General features: G+C 60.5%; 1 protein-coding gene across 2 annotated transcripts in view; it reads left to right on the forward strand.

The window, feature by feature from the left end:
• The window catches only part of C17H10orf90 (chromosome 17 C10orf90 homolog), a 123,572-nt gene extending 113,594 nt beyond the window's left edge, over window positions 1-9,978 (forward strand). The window contains exons 6-8 of one of the 2 annotated variants that reach the window (XM_054729193.1): window positions 5,859-5,922; window positions 9,289-9,409; window positions 9,861-9,978. In XM_054729193.1, coding sequence (XP_054585168.1) covers window positions 5,859-5,922; window positions 9,289-9,409; window positions 9,861-9,899 — 224 coding nt within the window. In that variant the 3' untranslated portion in view covers window positions 9,900-9,978. The remainder of the gene's footprint in view (window positions 1-5,858; window positions 5,923-9,288; window positions 9,410-9,860) is intronic. The other variant, XM_054729194.1, reaches the window with a different exon arrangement.
• Window positions 9,979-21,417: the final 11,439 nt, after the last annotated feature.

Consider the following 21,417-nt stretch of genomic DNA (forward strand, 5'->3'; position numbering starts at 1 on the left):
GGGGCTGGGGGACAGCGGCACCCAACGTGCAGGGACAGAGACGACGAGGCCGGGACCACTTCTGCCTCCTGTTGGCTGATGAATGCTGAGCGGTCTTTGAGGCCCAGGGCAGTGACACGTGTGTGCCTGCACACGTATGTAAGGGTAAATGGGTTCCCGTGCAGAGATGAGGGGACGTTTACCCACGGTAGGCAGCACAGACAGACCGGGAGGCGGCGTGACCCAGGTCCTGCCTGCAGCCCCCTGTCCTTACTGACCTCCCAAAGCTAATGAGCGCAGACGTCCTTTCCGTGCTGGGAGCCCCGGCCACCTCGGCGAGGCCCCGGCAGTGACGCCGGGCGCGTCTGCATCCGTCTCTGAGCAGACCCTTCCTGACACCCCACTGTGTGCCCTGCACAGTCCCTGGTATCACGGGCCTCCCTGCATCGCGGGGGAGACCTGCAGGCACAGAGGCAATGACCTTGGGATTTGCTAGGTGTTCGGGAAGGAGTTGTCCTGGGTTGCCATGGAAACCGCAGGCAGGGGCTTTGTTCTCACCTGGGGGACAGGGCAGGCTCCTGACGGAGGGGACCAGGTGCAATAGGATGACTGGCACCTGGTCGGGGTGGGGATGGGGGCCCAGGAGGGAGAGGTTGCTGGGGTGCTCAGCCCAGTTCCCCTGGACCGTAAGACGGGGTGTGGAGCACGGAGGGAGGCGGGGCCAAGGTGAGCCCCAAGAAGCCATGAGGACTTGCACGTGCTGCGTCCGAGGTTCACCTTGTTCCGGGCCAGAGCGGAGGCAGGGTTTCCTCGCAGAGCTCCGGCTGGATGTGATGGAGGCCCGGCTGGGCAGGGGCTGGAGGCGCACGGGGACAGGCCAGGGGCTGTGGGGCCACAGAGTCAGCGGAAGGTGGGGAACGCCGGGCTGTGGGGTGACAGAGTCAGCGGAAGGTGGGGAACGCCGGGCTGTGGGGAGACAGAGTCAGCGGAAGGTGGGGAACGCCGGGCTGTGGGGTGACAGTCAGCGGAAGGTGGGGAACGCCGGGCTGTGGGGTGACAGTCAGCGGAAGGTGGGGAACGCCGGGCTGTGGGGTGACAGAGTCAGTGAAGGTGGGGAACGCCGGGCTGTGGGGTGACAGAGTCAGTGAAGGTGGGGAACGCCGGGCTGTGGGGTGACGGTCAGTGAAGGTGGGGAACGCCGGGCTGTGGGGTGACAGTCAGCGGAAGGTGGGGAACGCCGGGCTGTGGGGAGACGATGAGACGGCGGAGCTGCAGGCGGCGGCAGGAGGCACCTCCGGGTGCAAACCCAGGACGGAGTCCCAGTCCGAGGGCTTTGCGCTGGCTCCTGCGTCAGGCTCCCCGCTCAGTCACCAGCACTCCTGGGGCGTCACCCCTGCACGCCTCCAGGGTGGGGTTCTCAGGGTGGGCGTGTTCCGAGGCCGACCATGCCTGGGATGAGGGGGTTTCAGAATCGGCCGTGGCTTCCACCTGGGGGATGAGCCGGGCAGGGGGGGCGGCAGGCCTGCGGGAAGCGCAGGAGTGAGGCCACAGGTGGTCGCGCCCCGGCAGGGCCTTCACTGCCCCCCGCTGAGCAGTCCCTGCCTCTGTCCTGTTCTGACCGCACCCTGAGCCGGGCCCTCCTCGGCCCCCCAGCCTCTGAGCATCCTCGCCTGCCCCGGACCCCATCCAGCCTGCCTCTGCCCTCTCCGCTCCTGGGCGGTCTCATTGCTGTCCTCCCTGACCTCAGGTAACAGCCGGATCAGGGTCCCCACGCCCCTGGACAGGCCTCCCTGTCCCCCGCCCTCTGCCTCGCCTCGCTGGCCTGTCTCCAGTCCAGCCTCTTAACCCCCAGGTGCCGTCCTCTCGTTCCTGGGAGGAGCCCTGGGCTGTGAGGTGAGCTGCACGGCTCAGTGGAGCCCTTTGTTCATCCGCTGCTGCCACCTGCCCTCCATGCCACAGCCGGCCGGGGGCCTGGCCTGCTCACAGCCCCGGCGGCCTTGCTTCTGTCTCCGTCTGTGTCCCCCCTGCCTGCCGGGTCCCCCTCAGGGCTCTGCCAGGGGGTCCTCTTAGCCTGTGACTGTGTAGAAAACCCATCAGGAATATCCCCTTCTTCCAAGAAGCCCTCCCTGACTGCTCCCATCCAGTCTCTTCCATTGAGGACTCGTGGCTCCTGTCTCCCTCCAGCCCCCCGGCCTTCTTGCCGTCTTCATTTGGAGTAGAGTCCCGCGGGTATTTGCTAGGAACGTCTCCCTCCATGGTAAGTGGCTGTGGGCGTGCCCCGCACCGAGTCCCTCTGGGAGGCCCTGCCGCACGCAGCGAAGCGGACGCCATCCATCTGAACGGCATTAGCCACACGTCCGCGGTGAGCCAGGTCAGAGAGCCTTTCGAACCACGGCGCAGTGGAGGGACGGAATTCTCCGGAAGGCGCTGCGAATCCCTGCCCCCGCAGAGCCGCCCTCGGGGACGCTCTTGGCTGCAGCAGGTCCTAGAACGGATCTGCATTCCCGGAGCGTCTCGCTGGAGCAGTGACCCAGCAGATCTGGGATGGCGGGGCCGGCGCCGCGGTCATAGCCAGGAGCTGCCCACCACGCGCTGGGAGCACGGCCGCCCCCTCCCCGCCCCGGCCCGGCCTGATCTCATGAATGCTTTTCCATAAAACATCTGAACAAATGTTTGGGGGCAGTTTTCCCAGGATTACTCACAAAGGAATTTTTAATGTGCTTATCAGATAACAGTACATTGTTACTTCATCAGCCCGCGGGGAAGCAGGAAGCCTCCTTCAGCCAAAGGGCTGTTCCCCTGAGTCAAAGACAATTGCGTGCGCAGCGTTATTAGGCCCTCCCAGCCCCCGGAGGACGGCCTTGTGCTGTGTGTTTTCAGGAAACCAAAACCCAAAACTGGGGGGGGAAACAGACCCATTTCTGTCCGTGGGCTAGAAGCAGCCCTAAGGGACAGGGTGTTTCTGATGAAGGTACCACCGGCAGCACACCGAGTTGCAGAATGGTCAGTGATGACTCCCTCAAGGATTCCTTCTCCCACCGCCTCGTCTTCCTTCCCACGTGGTCTCTCTTCGATGATGCACGTCTGTAAACCCACTTGGCAACGAGAGCGAATGTTTATGCGGCATCTACAAATCGCCGCGTTTTGTGGCTCTTTACGAAACACGGGGAAACCCTGGACTTGGGGCAGAACGTCTCCGACCCCCGGGTGGTCGTTCAGACGCCGATGAGACGCGGCTGCTTTATGGGGAGGGTGCGATGGGGCCACTGTGAGGATTGACGTCCCTTTAAATGGGGGCAGACATACACGCTTTTAGAAAAAGTGGACCAAGAATACCGGGTTTTCTTCCAGGACATAAGTAGACGAAACCCTATTGTGTAGTCACAGGTCACTTTGAGAATGAATGAGAGCTGCTATTCTGCAGTTGTCACTTTCCTCCTTAATGTCCTCGGGCCTAGAACAATCAGAAATGCACTTCAGAGGAGGATCTTCCCCTCGGATTCCTCTGAGAAATGTCTCGCACGCCGTATTCTTTTGGAGGTTTACAATGCCTAGTGCTGGGGTCGGCAAACTGCGGCTCGCGAGCCACATGCGGCTCTTTGGCCCCTTGAGTGTGGCTCTTACACGAAATACCATGGCCTGGGCGAGTCTGTTTTGAAGAAGTGGCGTTAGAAGAAGTTTAAGTTTAAAAAATTTGGCTCTCAAAAGAGATTTCAGTCGTTGTCCTGTTGATATGTGGCTCTGTGGACTAATGAGTTTGCCGACCGCTGGTCCCTAGTGCATGTTAAAGGCACTGGTAAGTCCTGCAACAGTGAGGACTGCTTAAGTTTATTTAACCCTATTCTTCCTGTTTTTTTTGTTTTTTTTTTTTTTTAACCTGGGAATGTTTTTATCTAATTCTTAAGAGTTCCCTTGGGAAGCATTGCTCTGGGAATCTTTGCTTGCAGGTAATTGACCTCAGCCTACCACACTTCGCTGAAGAAACTGGTGCTTTCCTGCCATTCACTCTCCTCAGCCCTTTCTTCTATCAATGCCAGGAAGTGGTGCCGGAGAGCCCTGGGGACCTCTGGGCAGGGGGTATGGTGTTGGTTTCACCATGTAAACCAAGTCTGGAATGACCAGGAGCCCCTGAGGGAGCTGGGAACGGGGCTGGGTCAGTCCTCGTGGGTCTAAGAGATAGAGCGGAACGGCCCCAGGCAGGACATTAAGACGATTTCTTCCCAAACGTGTTTCATAGACGTGGCTGACTTGGGGGTCGGCTCCTGTAGGCGGCGAGCTGGGGCCTCGCCTGCCCAAGGTTCTCCAGCAGGAGGGTCGGAGGGAGGTCCTCGGGCTCCAGGGCTCATGGTGGGCCCTCCTCATCGCCGGCCCGTCCGGAGGGGCGCGCCCTGTGCGAGCCTGCCTCTTAGCTCCCGGCCCCTGTCCTTTCTCTGTTGTTGTTGTTGTTTTCTTCTTCTTGGTGTGTTTTTGCACCCGTCTTCATGGGAGGCCCGAGCTGTGTTCCTGCTCTGAACTCGGGACGCATGTCTGTGCCGGAGCGGAGAATGGCTCCCCTTCTGTGCCTGTCCCTGTGCGTGCATGTGTGTGTGCGTGTGCGTGCATGTGTGTGTGCGCGCATGTGTGTGCGTGTGTGTCTCTGTGTGTGTCTATGTGTGTCTGTGCGTGCGTGCATGTGTGTCTGTGTGTGTGTGTGTGTGTGCATGATGAGGGTCGTAATAAACACTCGCGTGTGTTTATCGAGATGAATGTCGGGCTTTCACTCGGCTGCACCCCCAGAGCAGCCTCAGAGGGACCCCCATCTTGGGAGCTGGCGGTCTGCTGACTTTCCAACAGGCCAAGGCACACGCAGGGCCGGCCTTGCCGTTGACGTTAGCGACAGGCCCTGGAGGGGACACGGGGAAGAGCCGGGGCCAGATGCACGGGGTTTAAAAAACAAACGGTTTCCCAGGAGCACAGACATGGCTTTTCCTCTTCATTTGCTTGAGAAGAAGAGAAAGCCGCCTCGATGTGAGCGGCGATGGGGGTGAACAGCCCCCCCTCTCTCCTGTCAGGGAATGAGAAGAAGCAAAGCTCCAGGGAGAAGGCGCGGAAGACCCGCACGTGGGCCGGCACGGCGCTCCCCGTCACGCGAACTCTCAAGGCAGCGTTTCCGGGGAAAGGGACTCGGGGTGGGTTTCGCCGTGTTCCTGAACTAAGCACACGCCGGTGGCTGCCGGTCCCCCCCCCCCACGACGCGGCCTGTGCGGGGCCGGCGTGTCCCGGGGCCGCTCTTCACGCGCTGCGGCCGGGGCGCCTGTCCTCCGCACCAGAGCCGGCGTGGCTGCTTCGTGGGGGGGTGACCGCTCACCGGGGCCCGGAGCCAGCGTGACGCCGGGCGCCGCCCTTGGCAGACCACGACCGCTTCTAAAAATGAAGTACAGCCGGCTGCGTGGCGCAGGGGCTGAGGTCGCCCCCGAGCCAGGAGGTCAGGGTTCGATTCCCGGTCAGGGCACACGCCTGGGTTGCGGGCTCGATCCCCAGCGTAGGGTGCGCAGGAGGCAGCCGGCCCATGATTCTCTCTTGTCATTGGTGCTTCTACCTCTCCCTCCCTCTCCCGTCCTCTCTGACATCAGTAAAAATGTATTTTTAAAAAGGGGAGGTCACTGTCCATAAAGTGTGTTAGATGCCAACCTTGGGCCTCGTGCCCGGAGTTCGCTACGGCCAAGGCCAGCCGGGGGCGGGGGCTCAGCGGTGTGAGCATCGGCTGCGCCCCGCCGTGTTGGTGACCGGCCGGCGCGTGGAGGAAGAGCGGGGAACAGAGCGTGCGGAGCCACCGAGCTGTTTCTCTAGAAATGTGTGACCCGTGCCCTCTGACCTGAACCCTCTTTCCTTTTTTCCAGATAACTTGTTCAAACCCAAAGAAAGGTGCATTTCGGAGAAGGAGATGCACATGCGGTCGAAGAGGTACCTGGTGGCGTGGGGGAGAGGGGGAGGGGAGGGCGGCTCCGTGGGCCCGTGCTGTCCGAGGGGCCGGTGTCCAGTCCCCGGGTGAGCTCTGAGGTCGTCTTGGCTGTGAATGTGGAAAGCCGGCCCAGGGGAGTGCGGCCGGGGGACTGTGCCTGGGGGTCTTCCCGCTGTTCGTGGGAAATCCTTCGGAAAGCGGGGGGGTCCTGGATCCTGATCGACCGGTGATTGGTCTCTCAGCGATCGCCGGGCTCCTAGCGGGCGCTCCTGCTCCTCCCGAATCCCGCTGGGCAGGCGCTCTGTGTCCCTGCGCCTCTGAAGGTCATTGACGAGGAGGAGGAAGCTGCTTGCCGAGGGCCTCGACGCTCAGGGCTGCGGAAAAGGGCCCAGACGTGGGGGCCGATGGCACGTGGGGGCCACGGGCCTGCTCCCTGGCGCCCCCTCCCTCCCGGCCGGTGGGGCCGTGCCGGGCCGGGCCGGGCTGGGCGGCGAGATGCCAGCACACCCGCCCTGTTCTGCCCGGCCGGTTGCCATTCTAGACGCCCACCAGCTCCCCCCCACCTGCCGAGCACAAAGGCGGCCGTTCTTCTCCCTCTGGCCTCCTCTTGGACATGTAACCGCTCCGCAGTGCTGGCCAGGCTCATGCAAGCAAAATGCCATTAACTTAGAACCGAGTGTCTCGCACCGGGGAGAATTACAATAGTTAAGCCAGCCGGAGAGAGCGCCGAGAGAGAGCGCCGAGCAGGACGGACCGGGCTCCCCGCACAGAGCCCCGGCCTCGGCCTGGTTGTGCGGTCTCCGTGACGTGAGCCAACGTGGACCGGGGGAGGAACCTCTTTGTAAATAAGGACGCGGGCGGGAGGCGAGGGGGCCGTCCCGTGAACGGCCTGCCCGCCGCGGCGTCCTAGCGGGGGCTGTAAAGGCCACCGCCTTTCGGGGCTGGCCGGCTAGAAGTGCGAAGCTGTGTAGACCTCATGCCAAAAGTATTCCCTTTCAATTTCGGGGGGAAATTCCGCCAAATCCTCCCCTCTCGGTCCCCAAACCCAACGCCGCGATCAGGGAGCCTTCCAACGAAAATAATCGAGGCCAGGCCAGCGTCCGTGGACAGAGCGTATCACCCCAGCGTTGTGCTGAAGGGGAAACTGAGGCTGGGACGGGACGCTCAAGCGAGGGGATGGCCCCGAGTCCGCTCCCCCTGCCAGAGGCAGGTCTCCGTGGAGTCAGGACCGGTTCCCTCTCTCCGTGGGCTGCGCCTGGGTGGGCTCTGGCCAGGCTCTGAGGCTGCAGCCCCCAGGGCGCACGGCCCCCTTTCTTTTGCATTCTTTGTTATTAATTATATCGCTTCATTACATTTCATTTAAAAAGTTCAAATAGTGGAGATGAAGCTCAAGTCCCTCGTGACCCACTAGGCCCCTCCCCCTATTCCCCCCCCCCGCCCCCACTCTCTGGGTCCATCTCCAGACACGCCCAGTTCCCGGCCTGCACACCCACCCCGCGCCCCTGCCCGGAAATAGACTTCTCTCTGTGCCGACAGCGATCTGACGTTTAGCCCTAAGTGGGACCACGCGGTATTTCATCTTCCCGTGGCCTGCTTTTATTTTTCCACTTTATTACACGTCTGTGCGGGCGGCCTGTCAGGAGGTACGAATACAGATGGTTCTCCACACGGGCTTTAACTCTGCAAAGTGGTCTATTCCGTGGATGAACCATAATTCACTTAGGAAGCTCTTTTCAGAAAAGACTGCATCAGCCCGGGCCGGTGTGGCCTAGGGATCGAGCATCGGCTGCACCGAAGAGTCACAGGTTCAATTACCAGCCCCAGTCAGGTGTGTGCGGGAGACACCAATCACTGGGCCTCTCTCACATCCGTGTTCTGTGTGCTCTCTCGCTCTCTCTCGCTCTCTCTCTCTCCCCCCTCCCTCCCTTCTACTCTCTCTAAAAATCAAAGGAAAAAATGTCCTCTGGTGAAGATTAAATAAATAAAATGTAATAAATACTGCACCAGAAGCCCCAGGGTGAGTGGGGGCTGTTCCCTGAAACGCCCAGGGGGTTCAGACGCTCAGTGCCCGGAGGACGGGTCTCTGGGGAGGTGACGATGGCTCCTGTCTTCATTCAGACCCTGGGGATGCCCACGGTGAGCCAGGCACTGCACCAGGCGCCGTATTCCCGGTCCCTCTGCGCCGTGGCCGGGACAGTGTTGGGCCCAGTCAAACAGACGGAGGTCGGAGTCTCCTGACCCGGCTGGGGCCTGGGTTCCTCACCCCGTCTCAGCGGGACCCCACGCCTCTCCCGACTGGTGAGGAGCGATGAGACAGTCCGTGCCGCGTGATCAGCCGCGCGCCCAGGAACCGGGATGGCGGCGGGTGCTGTCTCGTCAGCGTCAGTGCTGTTCCCCGTGGCGATGACTGTTACCCATGGCGCCTGTTCAGCAAGACGGGTCTGGCTTCCCAGCACGAGAAGGAGCTGGGTTTTTTGTTGTTGTTTTTGTTGTTGTTACTGATGTCAGAGAGGAAGGGAGAGGGAGAGAGAGACATCCATGATGAGAGAGGGTCATGGATCGGATGCCTCCTGCACGCCCCCTCCTGGAGACCACGCCCACAACCCGGGCATGGGCCCTGACTGGCAATTGAACCGTGACCTCTTGGTTCCTGGGTAGAAGCTTAACCGCTGAGCCACACCCGTCATCTTACGTGTGCGGCAACGCAAAAGCCCGGCACAGGCAGCACGCGTGCCGTGGGTTCTAGAGAATTCTGCCTGGCATCGGTGCAGAAACTGTTCTGTTGGGAGGTAGGAAAGAAGCGTCCGGAAGAGGGTCCCGTGGGCCCCGCCTGTCCAGTGGAGGCGCCTGATTTTACTCCACGACACGAGCACCCTCCGCTCGCCTGACGTGTGTTTGGAAACAGGTGAAGGAGGAGAGCAGTCGCTGAGGGTAGACAGACACACGCATGCACACGCGTGTGTGTGTGTGATTCTAACCCAATCCCGCTCCTCCGTCCATTGCTGCTGCTCTCCCAGGTCACGGGGAGGCGAGCGCCGAGGGGATGGGGGCACGTGGGGCAAGCTGGCACTCGGCTGGCAGAGCAGTGGGCTTGGAGCCCCTGGCTTTACAAGGAAGGGGTTCACTTTCAAAGGGAGCGGAGGGACAAGGAAAGTGACGACTAAAGAAACAGCGCTCCACTTACCCCCGCCCTCCTCGCCCCCCCATGCTGAGCCCCGCAGCCCTGTCCGGAGACTGTCAGGGCCCCGCGGCCTCGGGGTCCCGCGGATTGGAGACCCGGTGAGCAGAGTCCCCTCTGAGACGGCGGCGCCTGCTGACAGGCCAGGCTGCAGCCCCTCAGACACACGTTGTCCTGCTGCCGTTCACAGTGTCTCCGGCATCTGTTTCAGAATCTACAACAACTTGCCGGAAGTCAGAAAGAAAAAAGAAGAACAGAAGAAAAGGGTGATCTTACAGAGTAACAGGCTCCGCGCGGAAGTCTTCAAAAAGGTAACGGCCCAGCCGCCAGCAGGTGTGATGTGAGTGGGCCCAGGTGTGCTCTGGCCCCAGCAGGTGTGACCTGTGTGTGGGCCCAGGTGTGCTCTGGCCCCAGCAGGTGTGATGTGTGTGGGCCCAGATGTGTGCTGGCCGCCAGGTGTGATGTGTGTGGGCCCAGGTGCGCTCTGGCCCCAGCAGGTGTGACCTGTGTGTGGGCCTAGGTGTGCTCTGGCCCCTGCAGGTGTGATGTGTGTGGGCCCAGGTGTGTGCTGGCCGCCAGGTGTGATGTGTGTGGGCCCAGGTGTGCTCTGGCCCCAGCAGGTGTGATGTGTGTGGGCCCAGGTGTGCTCTGGCCCCAGCAGGTGTGATGTGTGTGGGCCCAGGTGTGCTCTGGCCCCAGCAGGTGTGATGTGTGTGGGCCCAGGTGTGCTCTGCACCTGACGTGTGTCTCCTGCTTCCCCAGCAATTACTGGACCAGCTGCTTCAGCGGAACGCCGTCTAACCGCAGGCTGCCTGCCAGCCCCTGCCGGGCCCGGAGGGCTCCAGACACCGGACACACCATTAAACAGCCCTTCACGACAGCGCACACTTATTTTTACTTTAGATGAATTTTTTTTTTTTTTTTTTTTTGCATAAAGGAAAACCTCGCTTCCCAAACTGCTGGCCCAAACAGGCAGGACCAGTGACGCTTGAGGAAGGGGCTCCGCAGACCAGGGCCGATCAAGTCCCTAACCCGCCAGACCCCTTCTCTTCGTGTTTCCGAGTTTCCCCCTTTGCTTTGAGCCCCCCTTCCCACCTCCCTTCCCACCCCGTTCCCCCCGGCAGAAAGGCCTCCCACACTCCTCGGGGCGCAGATCCCAGGGGTTATATTTTTTTAATCGAATTTCCAAATCCATCACTTCTTACAAACCAGCCCCAGATTCTGCCAGCTGTGCAAGCCTGCGCCCCGGGTCACCGCGTGGAGCGCTGAGGGGCCTCTGGACGCGGCGCCCAGTGCTGGAGGCAGCTCTGGGGAAGTGGGGGCTGCGCCAGGGAGCTGGGGCGAGCGGCTCCCATGACCTGGACTCAGCCCTCGCCGCCCCCACCCCACCCCCACACCTCCCCCAGCCAGAGCCCGTTTCCGTGGCCGCTGCCAGGGCAGCATCAGCGGGAGGACGCGCAGGACCGCCCTGTCCTCCGCAGCCGCCCCCGGAACAGCCGATGGCCGGGCGCGGCGGGCTCCCAGGCCGCCACGCGTTCTTCCAACATTTACGTTTGTCATTTATCATTTGGGGAGTTAAGAACCAACTAGTTTTTATCAAAAGTGGAAATAAAATAAAGGCAGTTATTACAAACATTCAGGTATTTCTCTGTGAGCCTTTTGTGTTCTGAACGGAGCAGCTCGGCGAGAAACGCCGCCAGGCCCAGCTGGAGCCCCCGAGGTCCCCCCCGGCCGCCTCCTAGCGCCCAGGTCAGGGCCCGCCCCTCTCGATGCCCAGGGAGAAGGCTGTCCCCCCAGAGAAGCGGGGAGCTGTGCAGGGCAAGGGTCAGGACCCTGAAGACCCCAACCTCCCTGAGGAAAGAGGAGGAAGGTCGGGGGGTGAGCAGGTGGCACCCTTTCCGGGAAGATGCCATTCACATGTCCGCTGGCGACTGTTTAAAAACTCAGCCTCAGGTCCCTTCCTGACGCCTCCCTCCTCCACCTGCCCTCCCGTGGGGATCGGCACATGGGTCTCCTCGCACCAGAGCCTGTGCCATCGGCCCAGCGAGAGGATGTACCTGCGTGAGGAGGAGCTGACGGGGGTCACAGCTGGGCTGTGGGGCTCCCTGGTCTGTGCCCTTAGGATCCAACCAGGAGCGAGAAACCACACCGCGACGCCCACAGGGACGTTTCCTGTGCATCGTTATTAACCAGGACGGGGCATGGGTGACGGGGATTGGCCAAAGAGAAGTAAAGAGAATTGGGCCCGGCCGGCGGGCTCAGTGGTGAGGGTCAACCTACGGACCAGGAGGTCACGGTTCGATTCCAGTCCAGGCACATTCCCCGGGCTGCAGACTTGATCCCCAGTGGGGGGTGTGCAGGAGGCAGGCGATCAATGGTCATCTCTCCTCATGGATGTTTCTCTCTCTCTCCCTCTCCCTTCCCTCTCTGAAATCAATAAAAATACATTAAAAAAAAAAAAAAAAGAAAGAGGTAAAGCGAATTGGACAGAATGCAGGTGAGAACAGTCAGGAGGAGCAGCTGCCCGAGAAAGAACACTGCCCCCCCCCCGCCCCCTCCCCCCTCCCCCCTCCCCCGGCTGGGATGCAGATATTGGTGGGAGGACTTGGTTGTGGCTCAGCAGGTGACTGAGAAGTTCCCGGGGTGCCACGCCGATGGAATTGCCGGAAATCTGCTCTCTGGGGTACATGGGAGCTGGCTCACAGAGGCTCTGCTGCTGTGGGGGTGCGGGAGGGTGAGGGAGGGTAAGGGAGGGTGAGGGAGGGTATATGAGAGTGTGGGAGGGTGAGGGAGGGTGCAGGAAGGTGCAGGAGGGTACAGGAAGGTGAGGGAGGGTGAGGGAGGGTGCAGGAAGGTGAGGGAGGGTGAGGGAGGGTGCAGGAAGGTGAGGGAGGGTACAGGAAGGTGAGGGAGGGTGAGGGAGGGTGCAGGAAGGTGCGGGAGGGTGAGGGAGGGTGCAGGAAGGTGAGGGAGGGTACAGGAAGGTGAGGGAGGGTGAGGGAGGGTGCAGGAAGGTGAGGGAGGGTGAGGGAGGGTGAGGGAGGGTGAGGGAGGGTGAGGGAGGGTGAGGGAGGGTGCAGGAAGGTGAGGGAGGGTGAGGGAGGGTGCAGGAAGGTGCGGGAGGGTGCGGGAGCAGCTGGCAGGGATGCTGTGGCCCTGCAGGAACCTGGGAGCAAAGCCTCAGGTCCCAGGAGCCATGCCCTTTCCCTCCCGCAGACGCTCTCCAGCGCCCTCTGCTGATGGAGCAGAGCACGGAGCAGCAGGCCGCACAGCAGAGCGGGCAAGAAGGGTGACTTTGGAGGTGAGAGATGATAACCCAGAACCTGGCCCCGTGAGTTTTGTAGCCTCGCCGCGGTTCCTGATCCGTGACGTGGGTGTGAACACGGTGCCTGCTTCCCGGGGTGGTTCTGGGCTGGAATAACGCAAGGGGGGGGGGGAGTGCTTGGGAGAAGGCCTGGCCCAAAGCAAGCGCGGCATGCCTGTTTCCTGCCGCACACGTGTACATGCGGAGGGGGTGTCCTCAGAAACACAGGGGCGTGGCTGGTTCACTCTCAGGCCCCCCCCACCTGGCCCTGAGACAGTGAGCCAGAAAGACCCGGAATTCCTGGCTGTTGCGACAGCAAAAATCCGTCCCAGAAACAGGATCCTTTGCAAACAGGTGGTGGTCTCTCGCACGTTCCTCTAGGCCTAGAAACAACGTGGACAGCGCGGCTGAGCTTACCTGCAGTTCACGCTGGCTCTCCTGACCCGACCGCCTCTTCCAGGATGTTACCCTGGGTTGCTATTTACATTTTTAATATTTTATTGAAAAGCATTTTAAATCGAATGGATATCAGTTCAGGAAATTTTTCCTTAGGAAAAAATCTTGCCGTACCTTTCTTATTTGTTTTGTTTTCAAAAGCTTTTCCCAACCACCCTGGGCGACCTGTGACACTGTCCAAGAGTCAGAGTTATGTCGCTGCCGTCTCCAGAGGCCGGGAGGGGGCCAACGTGCCCGGGGAGAGCTTACCCCTTCGCAAACCTGAGGCCAGGTCCCACAACGTAACGAATGGATGGAAGCTACCTTGGGACGAAGTGCCACTGAAGAGTGTGTCTCTTCCTTAAATAAAAGATTCACCCACCGTCCCACCACCCTCCCCGCTTTGGTAACCACCAGCTTTTCCTCTGTATCTATGGGTTCGTTTCCGTTTTGTTTTATTTGCTTTGTTCTTTAGATTCCACATATAAGTGAGATCTGTGGTATTGTTCTTACTTCACTTAGCATAACACCCTCTAGGTCCATTCATGTTGCTGCAAATGGCAAGATTTCATTCTTTTTTCTTGCTGAGGAGTATTCCAGTGTGTGTTTAACCACATCTATTTTATCCACTTGTCTACTGATGGGCACCTTGGGCTGCTTCCATATCTTGACTATCTACATATATAAAAGGCTAATATGCAAAGTGTCCCCTCGGGAGTTCGACCGGGAGACCAGGAGTTCGATCACTCACTATGATGTGCGCTGACCACCAGGGGGCGGCACGAACTGAAGGGAGGCCCCGGCTGGCAGCCAGAAGGCCCCGATCAGCCCTGATCACTCGGCCAGGCCTAGGGACTCTACCCATGCACGAATTTTGTGCACCAGGCCTCTAGTCTATCTAATAAAGAGGGAATATGCTAATTGACTGCCCCACCCTCAAAGATGGCAGCGCCCGACAGCCAATAAGGAGTGAATATGTTAATTGCTTCCCTGCCCTCAAAGATGGCAGCACCCACAGCCAATAAGGAGGTAATATGCTAATTGACTGCCCCGCCCTCAAAGATGGTGGCGCCCACAGCCAATAAGGAGGTAATATGCTAATTGACTGCCCCACCCTCAAAGACGGTGGCGCCCACAGCCAATAAGGAGGTAATATGCTAATTGACTGTCCCGCCCTCAAAGATGGTGGCGCCCAAAGCCAATAAGAAGGTAATATGCTAATTGACTGTCCCGCCCTCAAAGATGGTGGCGCCCACAGCCAATAAGAAGGTAATATGCTAATTGACTGTCCCGCCCTCAAAGATGGTGGCGCCCACAGCCAATAAGAAGGTAATATGCTAATTGACTGCCCCGCCCTCAAAGATGGCAGCACCCACAGCCAATAAGAAGGCAATATGCTAATTGACTGTCCCGCCCTCAAAGATGGTGGCGCCCAAAGCCAATAAGGAGGGAATATGCTAATTGACTCCCCCACCCTCAAAGACGGCGGTGCCCACAGCCAATAAGGAGAGAATATGCTAATTGACTGCCATGCCCTCAAAGATGGCAGTGCCCACGGCCACAAGATGGTGGTGCACAGTCCCCTCAGCCCCGCCAGTGCACCTGCCTCCAGAGTCCCCCAGTCCCCTCAGCCCCCCAGCTGCCCAGGGCCGGCCCGAGGCGCAGGCAAGCCTCCGATGGTGGCTGTGCAGCTGCCCAGGGCCACCCGAGGCTCAGGTAACCAGGGCCGGCCAAGGCTTGCGCTGCCGGCAATGGCAGCAGCAGAGGTGTGATGGGGGCGTCACCTTCCCCTGATCACCGGGTCGCCTCCCGCCCCTGAGGGTTCCCGGACTGTGAGAGGGGGCGGGCCGGGCTGAGGGACCCCCCTCCAGTGCATGAATTTTCATGCACCGGGCCTCTAGTTGTGAATAACGCTGCAATGAACATAGGTATGCATGTATCTCTTCTTGGCATTACTGTCTTTATGTTCTTCAGATAAACACCAGGAGTGGAATTGCCGGGCCCGATGGCCCTCCCATTTTTACTGTTTTGAGGAACATCAGTCCTGTTTCCCATCACGGCTGCACCAGTTTACAAGCACACCGTCACTGCCCCAAGCTCCCTTTCCTCCCGCCCTCGCCAGCACGTGCGGTGTGCGATTCTTCGGTGCCTGAGCGAGGTGATGCTGAGGACAGTTCTCACTAAGGCCACTGAGGTGGGAACTCGGGGGGAAGCCGTGACGTCCGGCTCGAGCTGGTCTTTCCTCGGGACGAGGCTGCGGAGGGGAGTGTCGGGTTCTGCTACACCGGCTGTGCTCTTTGACGCTGGGGAGTAAATTCCCCACCGATTCATGAAGTTATAATAGATGTCCTCACGCACACGGATCATCACAGCCATCCCTCTGCCTCTCCGGCATCGGTCCCCCTTTGCTGGATTCTCTTAGTAAAACCAGACCGCAGGAATCCTGAAATTCTAAGTAGGCTTTACCGTTGTACCTTCAGCCATCCAATTCTGGCCCGGGGCCGACTTCCTACCCTGGCGTGGGCGTGGGCGTGGGCCTGGCACGGGGCAGGCCTCTGTGGTGCCACGCGGCCGCGGGAGATGCGTTGCAGCTGACACGCACGAGCTCGGACCCGCAACACTGGAACCCGTGGGGCGGAAGGCGCCCGCTCCTGCTGCGGCCCCTCCGTGCCCACACGCCCACATCGGGCACTGCTGCCTGGCTGTCTGCCCTCTGCCAGCTGCTCACGGGATCCTAGAAAAACGGACGCCGGGCCTGTCCAACAGCATCTGCTGCCAACGCGCTTCCCGGACCCCGGCGCCCGCGTGAGTCAGCAGATGCTCGCTCCGACCCGGCGCGGAGCCCGCCTCGGAGGACAGTCTCCATTTCAGCGCCCGGACGGACGGTCTCCGACTGGGTCAGGTGGCAGCCAGGCGGGTGGGATGCAGTGACAAGGGGGATGGCTGCAGGGAGGGGGGGTGTTCGGGGTTAAATGCGATTGGAATGTGATTCAGCGGGTTTGCCTGAGCCTGCCGGCCTGCAGTTAAAAGCAGAGGAAATGAGCTGCGAAGTGACTCAAAGGGCCCCCCAGCCCTGCCGCAGGCCCGGGCTCCCCGCTCCCACCCGGGCTTGGCAGTCCCCCGCGGGCGTCTAGCTCAATAGGAGCCGCTTGGAATCGGCTGTCCCTGAGCCGGGCCAGCCGCCCGCCCCGGGATGAAAGCTCGAGAAGCCGTCCAGCCCTCGTCTGTCCCAGGCTGACGGCCTTCAGGAAACTCCGGGAGATTCCGGGGGCAGGGAGGGGGGGCCCTCTTCTGCTCACAGGCCGGCTGCTGGGCGGGATCCGTCCGCAAATGTTTTCTCCACACGGAGCGCGGCGAGCACACTGGCGAGCCCCCAGGAAGGGGTCTGCTCACGTCCTGTCGGGGCCTCGTTTCTGAGCCTCCGGCCCCAGGAGACCGTCTGAGGTTGTTGTCTGGGGCGGCGGGAGAGGGCGGGGGGGGGGGGGGCTCCTTCCATGTTTTCTCGCTGCGGGAGGAGGACGAGGTTTGAACACTCACCTAGAGGCTGCTGTTGCCTGCCAGCGGGGCCTGGGCCTTGTCCCAGATCTTGGCGCTTCAGGAACTTGGAGGGGGAGAGAGACGTGACTCAGGAATAAGTGTGTGTGTGTGTGGGGGGGGGCTGCCAGGTCCCATGTGGGAGACTGGGGCTCAGGTGTGAGTGTGAGGGCGGGGGGGGCTGCCAGGTCCTGGGTTGGAGGCGGGCCCTGAGTCTGAAGCAGCCCTTCTCCCTCCGGAACCGAGACGGCAGGATGCCGCCCGTGGGCCCGCAGCCGTGCCTTGTCGCTCAGTGTCCTTCCTTTTCCTGAGACAGATGCGCTCCCCCGCTCTGGGTCAGGAGGGCGCCGCTCCCACGCGGGTCTTCTGACTGCCCCGAAAGGCGGGGGTCAGGGTCTGCCCGTACCCCCATTCCTCTAGTCCCTTCAGTCTGGGACGGCCGAGCTGCCACGCGTTGGAATGGCGTGTTCAGACTGAACTGCGGACCAGGACGCCTTCCGCTTCGGGGGAGGAAAATCAGAAAGAATTTGCTTGGAAACGTGCGCCCTTCGCAGTGAGATCCCAGGAAGCGCAGAACGAGGAGGAGCTAAGTGGGTTCGCTGTGACGGGAACAACGGGACGATGGGACGTGGCACGGGCCTTCTCCCGGCTCGGCGGCGGGGCCTGGCGCCCGGGGCCAGGATGCTCCCCCACCGCCCTCCGCCGCCGGGCGCGTCAGCACATGTGGCCTCGCCGGCTGTCCTTCCTCTGTGTCGCTCCCTCCGGGGAAACAGACACGCGCCAGTTATCTCCCCCACGTCACAGGCAGGCGCACGGACACGCTTTTCACAACCCGAATGGAGATGGCTGGTCAGCTGGCAGCGCACATGCAGAGGAGGGTGCTCACACGCAGAGGAGGGTGCTCACACGCAGAGGAGGGTGCTCACACGCAGAGGAGGGTGCTCACACGCAGAGGAGGGTGCTCACACGCAGAGGAGGGTGCTCACACGCAGAGGAGGGTGCTCACACGCAGAGGAGGGTGCACACACGCAGAGGAGGGTGCTCACACGCAGAGGAGGGTGCACACACGCAGAGGAGGGTGCACACACGCAGAGGAGGGTGCTCACACGCAGAGGAGGGTGCTCACACGCAGAGGAGGGTGCTCACACGCAGAGGAGGGTGCTCACACGCAGAGGAGGGTGCTCGCGTGCCCGCTCCACTCCTCCAAGGCCACACGCGGCCTGGCCGGCGCTCAGAGCTGGGAACTGCGGGACGGAGGAGGGGAGGCGGTCCCCCAACAGCCTGGGCCAGAAGCAGAGACAGACCTCGGGATGCTGGGTACCCCCACGAGGGAACTTTGTCCTCCACGCAAGGTAACGGGAAGGTTTCATCAGACGCAGGTCACAACCGCCTGTGACGAAAGCAGGGGAGACCCGGGTTCCTAACTTCTTCCTTCTGTAGAACATAGCGTTTCTCTAAACGCAACCACTGACTGCCATTGCAGACCAACGTCACCTAAAGAGACATTGTTAGCCCTCACTGGTTTGGCTCAGTGGGTCGAGCCTCGGCCTACAGACTGAAGGGTCCCAGGTTCGATTCTGGTCAAGGGCACATGCGCAGGTTGTGGGTTCGATCCCCAGTAGGGGGCGTGCAGGAGGCAGCCCATCAATGATTCTCTCTCATCATTGATGTTTCTCTCTCTCTCCTCTTTCCTCTCTGAAATCAATTAAAACATTAAAAAAAAGAAAGAAAAGAAAATGGTCTAAGGACTCGAGCTAGCCCTTCACAGAAAGAGAGAACTCGTCAACAAAGAGCAAATGCTAAGCATCCCTGTCGAAGAAATGCAATTAAAATAACCAAACATTGAAACCCAACATTTTTCTTATTTATTTTTTTTAAGAAGAGAAGGAAATGTGCGGAATGCACAGGGAACAGTGTGTCTTCGTCTAGGTCGCTGCCTCCCTGTCCCTGCCCAGCTCTGAGACATCTGAACCTCTGCTGTTCACCTCCCACCCCACCGACGACTCCCCCCTGCCCTTCCTGTGCGGGCACCCCACTGCAGGGCCTGGGGTGTGGGCCAAGCAAAAGGCTCCTGGGAGCGCAAGGGGAGGGGCCAGAACTCAGAGGTTTGCAAAGAAGCCAGCAGCCTGCGAGGGGCGGGTGGGCAGGGAGATGGCTGCAGAGGGAGCCACTCAGGGCGGCGCCCAGGGTCCAGGATGCCCGGCTGTGCTGCCCGTGGCAGGAGCCCCGGGACCCCCTGAGCCTGCAGCAGACCCGCTCCCGCCCCAGCTGCGCCCAGCCTGGCCCCAGTGGGGGGCGTGCAGGAGGCAGGGGATTAGTGATTCTCTCTCATCATTGATGTTTCTCTCTCTTTCCCTTCATCTCTGAAATCAATTTATATATATATATATTATCTTTCTTTTTTTTTTTTTAAACTAGCAATACGCTCCAGGCCAAGTGCCCCGTCTCAGCAGGACTGGTGGGGTGCCTCTTTAAGTCCAGCAGCTGAAAGGGAGAAGGAGAGACGATCCCCAGGAATAAACCGCCCCCCCCCTCCAGGGGCAGGTTTAGATGTGAAAACCAGTTTCACTGATGCCGACCGCGATCTGCGAGGAAGTGACATGTGGAGGGTCCGCGTGGGGCAGGGTAACAAAGGCGGCCGTTGTGCGGAGGGGCAGCTGCTCTTTGATGTCGGAAGGGGCGGCAGACAGCGCCCAGGTGGGATTAGGCCGGATTAGGAGGAGGCGCGGTCAGGCGGAGGCTGGGAGCGAGCCGTCTACGGTTTCAGACTCCGGTCTGCAGACGTGTGACACGTGGACTGGAACGCACAGCCAGGCCCTGGCCCGTTGGGCTGAGTGGATAGAGGGTTGGCCCACGCACGGAAGGGTCCTGGGTTCGATTCCAGTCCGGGGCACATACCTCGGTTGCAGGCTCAATCCCCGGCCCTGGTCCAGGTTGAGTGGGCCACCAATCAATGTGTGTCGCTCACAGTGATGTTTCTCTCTGTCTCTCCCAGTCCCTTCCACTCTTTCTAAAAATGCAAGGAAAAACATCCTCAATGAGGATTAACAACCACAAAAATCGATAGAATAAAAACCTAAGCCACCATCACAGCAGAACGACCGGTCGCTATGATGCGCACTGACCAGCAGGGGCAGACGCTCAACGCAGGAGCTGCCCCCTGGTGGTCAGTGCGCTCCCACAGGGGGAGTGGCTGCTCGGCCAGAAGCCGGGCTCATGGCTGGCAAGCATAGCAGTGATGGCGGGAGCCTCTCTCACCTCCGCAGCAGCGCTAAGGAGCAGGGAGCCAAGTGGTAAGGAGTGAGCAGGCGGGCGGTAAGGAGTGACGTATCCCGGATTGTGAGAGGGATGTCAGGGGATTGGGTCTACGCTGGCAGGTGGACGTCCCCCGAGGGGTCCCGGACTGCCAGAGGGCGCAGGTCAGGCTGAGGGACACCCCCCCGCCCCCGCCCAGTGCATGAATTTTGTGCACCGGGCCTCTACTAAATAAATAAATAAATGATTTATTTAAAAAAAAAGAAAAGAAAAGAAAACACACTCGGGGCCCAGATAAACGAGGCCCCGCAGCAGCTCTCGCTCCCTGCGGGGGAGAGGCAACACTCTTGGACGTGACCGTCCCCTCTGGTCTGGAGGCGGGAGTGGGACCTGGCTCATCAGGTTTCAAAGCCTCAGACTGTTGTGAGCAGGGACCGGTGTTGTTCCGTGTTCTGCTTGGAAAGGAGCGAGGAAAAGCGGTGTCCGTTGCTGGGGCCTCGGCCGAGACGGGCCAGCCTGCCCTGGGAGGGGGGGCCCCGGCCTTCGTCTCCATCTGTAAAATGGGGGGCCTGAACCGTCCCTCCCTGGGCTGCAGGGAAGTTTAGAAACGCTACGTGTGAGGTGTTTGGACCATAAACTGTGCAGTCAGTGGTCATTGCCATTATCACAGCATCGCTGGGGACTGGGCGTCTAGCCGTCTGCTCCCCAGAGCGCCATGCTCTCTTAGAAGAAAGAGAATGAGCCCTGGCCGGTGTTGCTCAGTGGACAGAGCGTCGGCCTGCGGACTGAAGGGTCCCAGGTTCGATTCCGGTCAAGGGCATGTCCCTTGGTTGCAGGCACATCCCCAGTGGGGGGTGTGCAGGAGGCAGCTGATCGATGTTTCTCTCTCATCGATGTTTCTAGCTCGCTCTCCCTCTCTCTTCCTCTCTGTAAAAAAATAATAAGATATATTAACAAAAACCCCTCTGTGGTTTCTCAGCGCCAAGGAGACAGCCCTGACTGTCCCTGGCAGGGAGCGGAAAAAAAAAAAAGAAAGAAAAGAAAGAAAGAAAAGAAAGAAAAGAAAAGAAAAGAAAGAGAATGAGTGTTTACCCCCGCAGCCTACTGTGGGGTCACCTCGCGTGCGGGTTTTCGGGGGGAGGTTTAGAGGGACATTTGCCGCTAAAGCCCCCACTCACACACCAGTGCTTCTGCTAACAAGGGGAGATTCCCGCCACAGACCGGGGTGCGAAGGGGATTCACCAGAAAATCAGCACCGGACACGTTAACTCAGACCCCGGGACCCGGAGAGCACCGTGGACGCTTTCTAAGGACTTTCTGTTTAGGGGAGGAGAGGGTTGTGTTGGTGAAACGCCGCTCCCTCTGGAGAAGCCAGCAGCCGGCTCCTGGGCGTGTCCACGCCTGTGGGTGTTTCCTCCTCTTCTCTCCGCAGGGACCCCGAGGCTTTGTGTCACTTTCCAAAATAGAATTCAAAAGTAGGTCAAAGAATGAGCCACAGAATAGGTCACTGCCCAGAACCCAGACGGAGGCGGCTCAGCGCTAGGGGACGCCCCGCTTAGACCTCTGGTGTCTGTCCTGCTAAGGCCTAAGGGCACGTCGGGAGGGGGCGGGGGGGGGGAGAGGGAGGGCGGGGATGGAGGGGGTGACACGAGACACCCTGCTTCCCGTGGCAGCCGGTGTTCGCTTCTGTCTCCAGGAGGCCCCCCAGGACCGAGAGCGTGGCGCCCGAGGCCCCAGGAAGCACGGCACGGGTCTGGGGACCACACTCTGCGTGGGGACGAATAAGCAGCG

Source organism: Eptesicus fuscus, chromosome 17 (assembly GCF_027574615.1).
Source record: "Eptesicus fuscus isolate TK198812 chromosome 17, DD_ASM_mEF_20220401, whole genome shotgun sequence".
Lineage (NCBI taxonomy): Eukaryota > Metazoa > Chordata > Mammalia > Chiroptera > Vespertilionidae > Eptesicus > Eptesicus fuscus.